Source organism: Neophocaena asiaeorientalis, unplaced genomic scaffold (assembly GCF_003031525.2).
Source record: "Neophocaena asiaeorientalis asiaeorientalis breed wild unplaced genomic scaffold, Neophocaena_asiaeorientalis_V1.1 scaffold563, whole genome shotgun sequence".
Lineage (NCBI taxonomy): Eukaryota > Metazoa > Chordata > Mammalia > Artiodactyla > Phocoenidae > Neophocaena > Neophocaena asiaeorientalis.
In genome coordinates, this window is record NW_020175530.1 from 24,555 (window position 1) to 36,630 (window position 12,076).

Genomic DNA, 12,076 nt, shown 5'->3' on the forward strand with positions numbered 1-12,076 from the left:
TGAAATAAATAAGGATAAATCTGACCAAAATCATAAAATACCTGTACACTGAAAATTATGAAATATTGAGGGAAGAAATTAAGGAATACCTGAGTAAATGGAGAGATTTACCAGGTCCATAGGTCAGAAGATTAAAGAATGTAATTGCTTTCAAAATCGTTTATATTGTCTATATGATCCCAATCAAAATCCTAGCAGATATTTTGGTAGAAATTGACAAATTAATTCTAAAAATCCTATTGAAATTCAAAGACCTAGAATAGCTAAAATAGCCTTGAAAAAGAATAAAGATGAAATCCTAATAGTGTCTGATTTTTAGAATTATGATAAAGCAATATTAATCAAGACAGTGTGCTATTTGTTTCAGATAGATAGGTCAATGGAACAGAATAGAAATCACAGAAATAGAATTGCACATATATGGAAAACTGAATTTTGACAAAGTTGCAAAGGCACTTTAGTGTTGTAAGAATAGTCTCCTTGATAGAATGAACTTCAATCCATAACTTATTCCATATACAAAATTTGAGTCAAAATTGATAACTATAAAATATGCCATTTAAATTCTAAGCATACCCCCAAATTAAACCTAAAACCATAACACTTCTATAAGAAAATTTTGGAGAAATTGTTTGATACCTTGGTCTAGGAAAATATTCCTTAGCTATGGCATTAACAAGCACAATCCCTTAAAGAACTGATATCCCTGATATTTATCAGTCCCTGATAAAATGTGACTTTATCAAAATAAAAAGACATCTGCTCTCAAAAAATTCTGTTAAGATAATAAAAAAGGCTAACTGTAACTGGGATAAAATATTTACAAAGCACACTTCACCAAAGATGACATGTGATTGATGATAAGCACATGACAAGATGGTCAGTATTAGTCATTAGGTAAATGCAATTAAAACTACAATGTGATACCACTGCACACCTATTAGAATGGCCAAAATTTTAAATGACTGTGCCACGGGTTTGTGAGAATGTGGAGGAACTTGTACCCTCATGTACTGTTAGTGGGAATGTGAAAGTTTACAACTTTGGAAAAATATTTTGGCAATTTCTTGAAAAGTTAAACATTAGCCTACCATATGATCTAGCCATGTCATTTCCAGGGAGAGAAATGAAGGCATATTTTACATAAATGTTCAGAGCAATTTTATTTGCAACAGCTCTAAGCTGGAAGCTGTCAAAATGTTATCAATAGAGTTAAACAGAGTGATTAGATGGTTAAACAAACACATTTGTGGTATATTCATACAATAGAATACTACTCAGGAATAAAATGCATAAACTCTTGGTATATGCTATAATATGGATGAATCTTAAAATAACAATGTTGAGTTAAAGAAGCCAAATAGAAAAGATTATATACTGTATGATTCATTTATAAAAAATGCAGACTATTGTGACAGAAAGCAGATCATTTGTTACCTGAAAGTAAAGGTGGGTTGGGGTGCAATTACAAAGGGACATGAGAAAACATTTGAGGGTCATAAATATTACCTTGACTGGGGTAATGATTTCATGAATATTTATTTATTTGTCAAGGTATACCCTTTAAATATATGCAGTTTATCATATATCAATTATACCTCAATAAAGCTGTTAAAAATATAAGGCTTAACCTGTGGAATTAATGGTGAATAATTGAGAAGCAGCAGAGCTAAGATTTTCAAAGGCACATATTAAACAGTATCTATGCCTATTTGTCCCCTGCCCCATAATGTATGGGCAGAATCCCACTGACCTGGAGGAAAACTTACAGTTCTACACCCCTGTCTTCTATTAAAAAAAAAAAAAAAAAAAAACCATCTCTCACCTTTCCCAGGAGAGTAGAGAGTTCAGTCCAATGAGGGCTGCAGTAGGCATTGGGTGAAAATGCATTCAAGTTGTCATCACAGGCTGTGGTATAATTAAGAATTTGTCTGGTCTTTGTTCCAGGTTCCTGGCTCAGAACTTCGAAAACCTTTGTAATTTCATGAGTGACAAGAGTGTCCTCCCTATGCTAATGAGGTGTATCATGGGGGGCCAGTGAATTACTTCCAAGTGGGGGCTGGTTACCAGAAATATCAATCATGACTAGAAGGTTGGGGCTTTCATCTTCCAGACCACAAGGGTGGAGAGGGTGGCTGGAGTCTGAGTTTGATCACATGGCCAGTGATTTAAACACTCATGCCTACACAAAAAGAAACCAATAAAAACTCTGGAACTGAACCTCGGTAGTGAACACGTTAATGTCCTGAGAGGGTGACACACCCTGACCCCACAGGGTGAGGACATGGAAAATCTATGCTGGGAAACCTCCCAGACCTTGCCCTATGTATATCCTTCATAATAAAACTATAATCCTATATGTAGTATTCCTAGTGAGTTCTGTAAGTCATTCTAGTGAATTGTGGAACCTGAAAGGGTCATGGGAACTTCCAAAGTTATAGATAGTTGGTCAAAAGTGTGGGTATCCTGGGAAGCCCTGAATTGCAGTTTGTGTCAAAGTAAGGACAGTATTGTTTAAGACCTTACCCTTTAACCTGTAGGGTCTGCACTAACCCTGAGTGGTAATTTCCAGAACTGAATTGCAGTACCTGCAGTTGGGGTTGAAAGAGTACAAGCAATACAATAAATATAAAGCAAAATGGGGATCATTTATCTCTTTCATTGATACATTAATGGAAAGGGAGACATATAAGGCCAGCATTATAAGATTTATTTTATCTAATTTTATATCATTATGTAATTATAAAAATTAATCCCTGGCCACCAATGTAAGCAGGTAGAAGCAGCCATTCTAATAACTAAGGACTCAGATGTAATGAGGATGATGGGGTCCCATTTTCATGAAATGAAGAGCCTTTCTTATTCCAAAAGTTAGTACCTGAATGTAAGATCCTAATTTATCAGTGGTTAAGTGGGATTTGAGGCTATTTCCCATGGGACTCCCAAAGACAGCCAATAGGACCTAATGATATTGAGACAGTGAACTCCCCTCCTCCTGAGGCCAGCCTTCTATAGGTCACTATGACTGTACTGTACCAGACACCAAGGAGTTATGAGAAATACTAGACTTGGACTATATCTAACATCTCAGTTCATTGTCTCTGAACGTGAAAGAATCCATGCAGTTCCTCATAAACCCCAAGTTACTCTATGTAATTTTGAAATCATCTTTTTATTCATCCCTCCAAAGGGCTCACCTTTCAGAGGAAAAGGATTTTGCTAAGATTCTTTCTTCCATTGATTGTTTTCAAGCACCCAGGCTGTGTCTCCACTTCTTATACTAATGAAATACCTGGAATCTCAATTTTCGTAACAGATTATTAGCCCCTGTGGTAGGTTGGAAAATAGCCGCCACTCACCCCCACCCCCCACAAAGATATCCATGTCCTAATCTCTGAGACATGTGAATGCTACTTCAAATGGCAAAAAAACCCCAAAATAAAACAAAGTGTCCTTGCAGACAAAGATTAGGATCTCAAGACGAGATGACCCTGGACTTCACTTGGGCCCTAAATCTAATGACTAGAAGACAGGAGAAGGAGATCAAAGATGGAGCGATATATGTGGGAGACAACTCTGTGAAGACCCACGTTAAGGTGGAGGGAGAAACTGGAGTTATTCTACCACAAACCAAAGAATGCCAGGAGCCACCAGATGCTTGGAGGAGTGAGGAAGGATTCTCGCCTAGAACTCCAGTGGGATTGTGGCCATGCCAATAACTTGATTTCAGATTTCTGCTGCCAGAACTAACAGGGAATAGAGTTGTGTTGTTTTATCCAACCCAGTTTATGGCAATTTGTCACAGCAGTCCTAGGAGAATGTTACTGGGGAAGATTTTAATTTCAGAAGATGTACTGGTTTCAGTGTAAGAGATAAACTGTAAGTAAATAAATAAACAGTGAGAAGATGCAGCAGAAGTTGACTGTGGTAATCTAGGTGAGAAAGATCAGTGGAAAATTGTATCGGCATGCTGAGAAGGGTAGCAGTGGAACTTAGGAGGTGAGTATTGTGTGATTCATTGGATGTGAGGATAATCAGTGGCATTCTCATTTCTTTCTGGGAAACTGGATGGACAGTCATGATATGTACTGTGAGACAAGAAACATACAGGCAACAGAAAGATTGAGAGCAGCCACTGATGAAGTACAGTACATAGAATGTTGAATTTAAAGTTCAAAGTCATAATGTTCAGATGTCTCTTAAGCAGTTCAATATCCAGTTATAGACCACAGAAGAGACATCTAAGCTGAAGAAATAGATCTGGGGCTCATCAGTGTATAGACATCAACTTCAAGGTCTGGGAGATGGCACTTATCAAGGAGAACATAGGGTGAGGAGATAAGGGGACATAAAGCAGGACCACAAAAAACCTCAACTTTTAGGAGACACCTAAAATATTTGAGAAGGTGTAGACAGAGGGTTCTCAGTTGTCCCAGGAGTTGTGCATATGGATAACTTTGGACTCTCTGGAAGAATACCTATGTCCTGGGTGGGGTGTGGACCTGTGTTGCCAGTATAAGTGAGGAAGCCAAGAGTGGGCTTAGTAGATAACTTGATCATTAAAAGGATAATAGGAAATACTACAAACACCAGTACACACAAAAAATTAGCAACTTAGATGAAATACACCAACTCCTTAAAAACCACAAAGCACCAAAATTCACCCAGAATGAAAAAGATAATCTGATAGGTCTACAATCAAGTTGAATTGGTAGTTACAAACCATTTGAAAAAGAAATTTCTAGGTACTGGTGGTTCCACTGAAAAAATTCTACCAAATATTTTAAAAAGGAATAAAAACAATTCTATACATTTTCTTCCATAAAATTGAAGAGTGGGGAACATTCTCCAAGTTACTTTAAGAGGCTCTTATATCAAAACCAGATAAAGGCCATGCAAAAAGTGAAAATTATAGACCAATATCTATGATGAATACTCATATAAGCATCCTTAACAAAATATCAGCAGATTAATTCAGCAACATGTAAAAAGAATTTCGCACCACAAACTTGTACCCAGGGTCTTATTGAACAGGATTTATCTTCACAAAGATGTTGAAGATGAAGCAATCTATTTTAACAGGTCCTAGAACAGGTCCAATGAGAAAAGTCATATGATAGTCTGGAAACAGGCTTACATGACCTGGGCTTCTTGGTCAGCTCTGTCTTTCCTCACTCCTGCTTGTAATTTTCAGTGGTTCTCAACTAGAGACCAGACTGCCCATAAAAGGGTTTATGGCTGTGTAGGGGAAAGGTATCTTCTTTTTCTTTTCCTACACTTCTTTTTTGCTTTTCCCATGTCCAGTAGGCATTCATATGTGTGTTGATAGGGACAGAGGTGTTCAGATGTTGGTACTTGTGTGGTGTGCATTATGGTCTCACACAATGAAAAATTGTCCCACTCTCATGCCAGGACTGTTCTTTTTGAAGAACCTTGCTCTAGACAGTCTCTCAAGGTGGTGCTATTTACCATGTTTATCTCCCAAACTTCTACTGTCAGTCCAGGCATCTTTCCTGAGACATACATACCCAGATACCTGCTGGGCACGACCCCTCCCTCTTCCCAGGTACATCTCTCTGAATAGTCTCAGGAAGTGATGCCTTCATATCCTGGATCCACAATACTTCTCAATCCCAGCCACCCTGAGACAGGATCCCAGTGGTCCCTGGTATTCACCATCTCCCTTCACCTTTCCTTATTATTTACATCCCTACTGAGCCTCCATTGCCTCTGTTCTATTCTCTGCAACAACATTGTGCCTCGTGAGATATGTATGGCAACATAATGCATAATGATTATTTAATTACTAACTTGTTTATTTGCTTATGGCCCTTTTTCTCCACCATTTCTCCTCACTGTGGATTGCAGAGACCACGTCTCTCCTTCTCATTTATTTCCTCAGGCAAAATAACTGAGATGTAGTGTTTCATAAATAGTTGCATAATGAAGATGAAATGCAAGCGATCATCCATTTTTAAGTGGATTCCTGTGAAAACTCTCCTAATTGGTCTCTCTGCCTCTGCTTCTCTACCTGCCCCCAACTCCAGACTTAACTCTGATTCCATTTGACTTTTCTAAAAGACACTCCTGACCCTGTTAGACCTTGAGTGCTGGCAGGCTGCACTGTGGGTCTGGACAGGACTAGAAGGTCTCCGGTTGCAGAGGTGTCTTTAGGCCTCAGTTGGACAGGCATGCACAGTGTCCACTAGGGAGACTGAAGGGGTGAAGGGCTAGGGTTGTGTCCTCTCCCTCACCCTCCCAACTGCGGACAGCAGCACTGCCTGTCCTCACTTCTTATGCTTTTCTAATTAAAAGGGGCCAGCCTGTCAAACAGTCCCAATGTGATTGGTTTCTCCCCTGACTGAGCTACTTTTCTAAAATGCAAATCTTTCAGGCACATGATAGACATTGCTCAATATTTGCTGAATGCATTAATGTAAGTTCTCTGTCTCAATTCCTTGGCCTGCAAGGCATTTGGGGCCCCTCTGGGGGCTCCAAGGTGGGGTTGCTGCCTATGTGGACAGGAAAGAGCCAGAAGGATTCACATTTCATTCGGGGCCTCTGGGCCTCTGCACTGTGAGCATGTACGCTGTCCACGGGAGGCTCTGGGGTGACCCCCCCTCCCTCTGTTCGCTATGGGAACCAGTGCCAGGACAGGCCTCTCCTCCTATTCCTGAGTCTGCCAAGAACAGCCTATTCCACAGTTGTGTAATCTTTTCCACATTACAGAGTTTGAAGCAACCCACCAGCAAAACTGTCCACACTAGAATATTTTATGTTAAAAGTTCTCCATATAGTTCTTGCATCGATGGAACTTCTATTTAAAGAATCTTGATTTAAAGAGTGGCCCTTCATGAGTTTTATGGGGAGAGATATTTTGCAACCTTCAGGCCTTTGCTTCTAAGCTGCTGGCCCTGAGAGGACTTATTGCCCACATCGAACAGCACCAACCCTGAAGATAACCAGTGAGCCTAAATTAGACAGTATTTGGCAAGGCAAGGCATCACTGGAGCTCCAGACCCAAATATTGACCTTTGAATTAAAGAAGTTTTGGATGCCTCATGAGTACTGACTTCCTCTTCCACCCACAGTTGTCATCTGTCTTTTTATATTATCTCTCTGAAGGTCTGCATCTCTGGGTTATGGAGAGACACCTTATTAGGTGTTACTATCAAGCCACCAAGCTACTGTCCTCTCCCATGACACATCTGCAGGTGCACTTTCTCTACTTAAGGGATATCCCAAGCTTTACTTTTTTCCACCCCCTCTCCATGGATTTTCTTTTTGTTGAGAAATGCACCCTCTTCAGCCGATCTTTTCCTGGAAGAAAATGATATCACATTAGCAGGTGTACAGTTGGGCTCCAATGGTGAGCAGCAATAGGGGTTTACTCTGTACTTGGTTTCAAACTTGGCATCAATTCTAAAGTTTTAAACCCTCTGAGTATAATCCCTCATAGTGGTTCCAGTCCACAGGCTCTGGGATAGTATTAAACAACCCTCCCAGTAGAAGAAAGGTGTGGAGTGAGCTGTGGCAGAGGTAGGAGTTTACTGTTGGCCATGGGAAACTTCACTAAAATGAGAACAAGTCCAACTCAGGCAGCAGCTGAAACACAAGCAATTCTCTGGCCAGAGTTCTGTTATCCCACAGCAGCAGGAGCTCCTATAATTTTAAAATTGTTGTTTGTAAAGTTGCTTTCCTACTTTTTCTATATAAGTGTTAATTGTGCTCAAGCTTGTGATCATTAATTCATTAATTCCTAAATCTAGGAAGGTGAAATAGGAGGATTTAATTTTCATAATCTCACAATGGCAAAATTATGGTCCATGGCTAAAGTTGAGCTGAGATTTAAAATATAGGCTCAAACATTTTCATTATTAAAAAAATCTTAAACGAACACAATCATTAACCCAAACAGTTAGAAAAAGAATAAATATCCAGGGCTTCCCTGGTGTCACAGTGGTTGAGAGTCTGCCTGCCAATGCAGGGGACACGGGTTCATGCCCCGGTCCAGGAAGATCCCACATGCTGTGGAGCCACTAGGCCCGTGAGCCATGGCTGCTGAGCCTGTGCTCCACAACGGAAGAGGCCACAACAGTGAGAGGCCTGCGTACTGCAAAAAAAAAAAAAAAAGAAAATTAGAGGAGATAAAATGCAAGAAATGAGGACGAGTTTAAGAAGAATGGGGGCAATCAATATATTTGAGTCATTCTTACATAATTAAAAAAAAACTAATATAACTGACACCACCCTGTAAGATATTTTTAAAAAATAGAAATCTATAAATTAAAGAGGAAAATGATGAACAGGAAAAGAATCCCACTGAGACATATCTGAATGATCTGTAGGAATTATCCTCGTGAAGTAAGAGGATAAGGGGTGCTATTGGACTGGTGTGGGAATGGTCCTGCTAAAGGTGATACAAGCATGAAAATCCAAAGATAGAAAAACAGCATGGAAGACCGTTTGAAGTCAATCTACCTGAGAAAAAATAAAGTGGAAAATGAGAAAGGGGATATAAGCAAATAAAGAGAGGATTCTAGAAATGTCAAGACAATATTGTAAATATGCTTTGGGTTTCAACTGACAATAACCAGACTCAGGAGGGCATACTTAAGAAGCTGTCAGCTGGAGGAAACCCAGGAAGGGTTGAAAGACCACATTGGCTCAGACCAGGGTTGCTGGTCATCCTCAGGAACCTTGGATCCAGAGGTTCCTGCACCTATTCCTTTCTTCAAGGATGCTTCTCTGGGAGTGTAGCTTTGTCTTTGCCCACTGCAGATTTGTTTTCTAAAATTGAAAAAAAACACCAATATGTTACATCTCATGTCGTTGGTCATCTGAGAAAGTCTGACATATACAATCTAGGGGACCTATGTTAATTTAAAAAAAAAGTCTTAGGAGGGATTTGGGTGTGGTTGCCAACATGGGACCAGTCAGTTTCTGTGAAAGGTGGGGTTGGGGTCCTGTGAGAAGGTGAAGTTTCCACAGGAACAAATGTGGAGGTTGCAGCAGTCATAAGGGGAAGGAAGATCCTGGACAAACAGGGTGAAAGCCATCATACAAGTCTGTGCTAATAAATACGGCAACCTGTGTGATGGGATCCTAATGAAACAAATTAAAAATTACATCAAAATCATCCAAGGGAAGTGGAAAACCAAAATCAATGACCATTAAAACACTAAGAACGTCATTAGTATATTACCTTCAAGAAAGTTTCCACTGCACACAGATTGACTACCTTCTGCATTTTTCATTTATAACCCTTGATTTGGTAGGGAATCAATCAATTTTTATTACTATTCCTCAGAAGTCCAATCTCCCACATCTTTTTCAGAGTTTACACATTTTCTTGAGCAATCCTGACTGTTCTCCCAGTTTACATTCTCACATTTGTCCGAAAGCCAAATTGACACACCAGCCTAGGTCTTGCTCTGGGACTCATCTCTTAACTTGATTCTGGATATACCCAATTGAACATCTCCTAAGCTTAAGTTACCATCTTTCCCCTTAAACTTGCTCCTTGTCCAGTGCTCGTCCATCTCCGCCCCCTCCTCTCCAAGACCTTAGCCCCAACAGGACGCCTGGGGTCGGGGTGGTGATCCTTGATGCCATATTCTAGCAGAGCCTCTACCCTCCTCCTGGCCTACCCGTCCCGCCGCTGCCCCGCCCTGCCCAGCCGCTGCGGAAGGCGCCGCGCGTAGCAACGCGCACTTCCTCTCTAGGAGTCCGAGGAGGGATCGGAGACTCGAAGAGCTCCTGGACTCGGCGGTCGTTCCCTTGCCGGACGGAGCAGACATGTCCGAACAAAGTAAGGATGTGTGCGACCTCAACTTTGCAGCCGAGGCCTCCAACTCTGAGGTGCACAGCAGCCCCGGGGTTCCCGGAGGACCCTCTTTGCCCGCGTCTCAGGCCGCGATCTTCCCAGGGCCGGAGAGCCCTCCCGTAGGCCCGACCGACGCCCCTCTGGCCTCGCCGGCGCCCCAGGCCCCAAGCGAAGAGGGAGACCCGAAGGCCCTGCAGCAGGCCGCGGAGGAAGGCCGCGCCCACCAGGCCCCGAGCGCAGCGCAGCCCGGCCCGGCGCCGCCGGCCCCGGCCCAGCTGGTGCAGAAGGCGCATGAGCTCATGTGGTACGTTCTGGTCAAGGACCAGAAGAGGATGATCATCTGGTTCCCAGACATGGTGAAGGATGTCATCGGCAGTTACAAGAAGTGGTGCAGAAGCATCCTCCGGCGCACCAGCCTCATCCTCGCCCGGGTGTTCGGGCTGCACCTGAGGCTGACCAGCCTACACACCATGGAGTTCTCGCTGGTCAAAGCTCTGGAGCCCGAGGAGCTGGACAGGGTCGCTTTGAGCAACCGCATGCCGATGACAGGCCTCCTGCTGATGATCCTGAGCCTCATCTACGTGAAGGGTCGCGGCGCCCGAGAGAGTGCCGTCTGGAACGTGCTGCGCATCCTAGGGCTGAGGCCTTGGAAGAAGCACTCCACCTTCGGAGACGTGAGAAAGCTCATCACCGAGGAGTTCGTCCATCAGAACTACCTGAAGTACCAGCGCGTCCCCCACGTCGAGCCCCCTGAGTACGAGTTCTTCTGGGGCTCCCGTGCCAGCCGTGAAATCACCAAGATGCAGATCATGGAGTTCCTGGCCAGGGTCTTTAAGAAAGACCCCCAGGCCTGGCCTTCCCGCTACAGGGAAGCACTGGAAGAGGCCAGAGCCCTGCGGGAGGCCAACCCCACTGCCCACTGCCCCCGCAACAGTGTCTCCGAGGACTAGCAAGGTCTGAAGGCAGATGGATGGTTTCTGCCCCTCACCAGGGCGGTGGAAGGGTGGGGGTGGGACATTAGAGTATTCAGGATTTACAGTGCAGTATTTCACGTGTAACTTTTAAGTTTTCAGTACAGTGCTTTTATACCTTTTAATGCAATGATGTATTAATTTCAGTAATGTTAGGTAGAGTGTAGGATTCATGCATGTTTGTTTATAAGTAAGCTCAGTTGGTGCTTTTGCTTTTGTGCTACCTTTCTTGAATTTTTTGTACCAGAGACGTGCTAAACTTATGAAATACATTGAGACATTTTCCATCTTATTCTTTTACATGGAACGGAGGATGTGTATTGGGTAGACTGGTCCTGGAGAGTTTGGAAGAACTCCCCAGAAAAGCTGGCCTAACCAAGAGAAAAGTCAAGACCCCTGTCTTTGTGATCTCCCTGGGCACAGGAAACATCCATGTGGAGTGTGGTGATGTGGACTGAAAGGGGCGCAACATGGGCACACTTTACTAAACACAGATACAACCCCACCATGAGTAAACTTTAAAGTAAACATTAAAGATTCTTGTGATACAATCATTCATGGAAAAGTGTACTTTATCTTTTTAACAAAATATTATGGGTTGGGAATGGGAATTACAAAATGTACAGATACCACTATTTCATCTAATAGGGCGGGGACATCGCTATGCATCATGACTCATAAATGTGTGAAGTGTATAGTTTTATTTTCAAAATGGAACTCACAAGTTCAATTCAGAACTTTGACAACTAGAGAAAAGTATAAAAACCAAAAAAGAGTCCTAATCACATCACATAGAGATAATAAATGTTAATATTTAGAGTAATTTCCTCTCTTGCATTTCTACATTTTATGGAAAATAATAGCTGTTTTTGTGGGCACTAAAAGAGTGAGGCATTGTACTAAATCCTTTATGTGTATTTTCTCTTTCTATTTAATCTTCACAACAGCCTTGTGAGGCAGGCACTTATTACATCTGCACCGTGGAGGAAATACAGGAACAAAGCAGGTAATTAACTTTCCCTAGATCGTAAAGTCTTCCTTTGAGGAGAGGCTAGGGTTTGGACTCAGATTGAATGAGTCCATAGCCTATACTTTTACCCGCCTGCCTCCAGCTGCTCCCCTACCTCCTGCCTTTTAGTTTATGCCTTTTAAAAAATTCCTTGTTAGAGTCTGTACTTTTAGTTCCCTACCCCGCAATCCATTCACACAAGGCTAGGGGTTTTATTTTTCTAATGAATCCTCACATTAATCTAGAGGAGGCAGTCATATTATGACTGTA

The 12,076-nt window shown here is 42.1% G+C and overlaps 1 protein-coding gene across 1 annotated transcript; it reads left to right on the forward strand.

Moving 5' to 3' along the window:
- Positions 1-9,713: 9,713 nt before the first annotated feature.
- NDN (necdin, MAGE family member) lies at positions 9,714-11,351 on the forward strand. Its single transcript, XM_024769170.1, has one exon. The coding sequence runs from the start codon at positions 9,799-9,801 to the stop codon at positions 10,774-10,776; it is 978 nt and encodes a 325-aa protein (XP_024624938.1). The 5' UTR covers positions 9,714-9,798; the 3' UTR covers positions 10,777-11,351.
- Positions 11,352-12,076: the final 725 nt, after the last annotated feature.

What these genes read in the sequence shown, in the direction of transcription:
- NDN (XM_024769170.1), top strand. Translation starts at nt 9,799, where the DNA reads ATGTCCGAACAAAGTAAGGATGTGTGCGACCTCAACTTTGCAGCCGAG.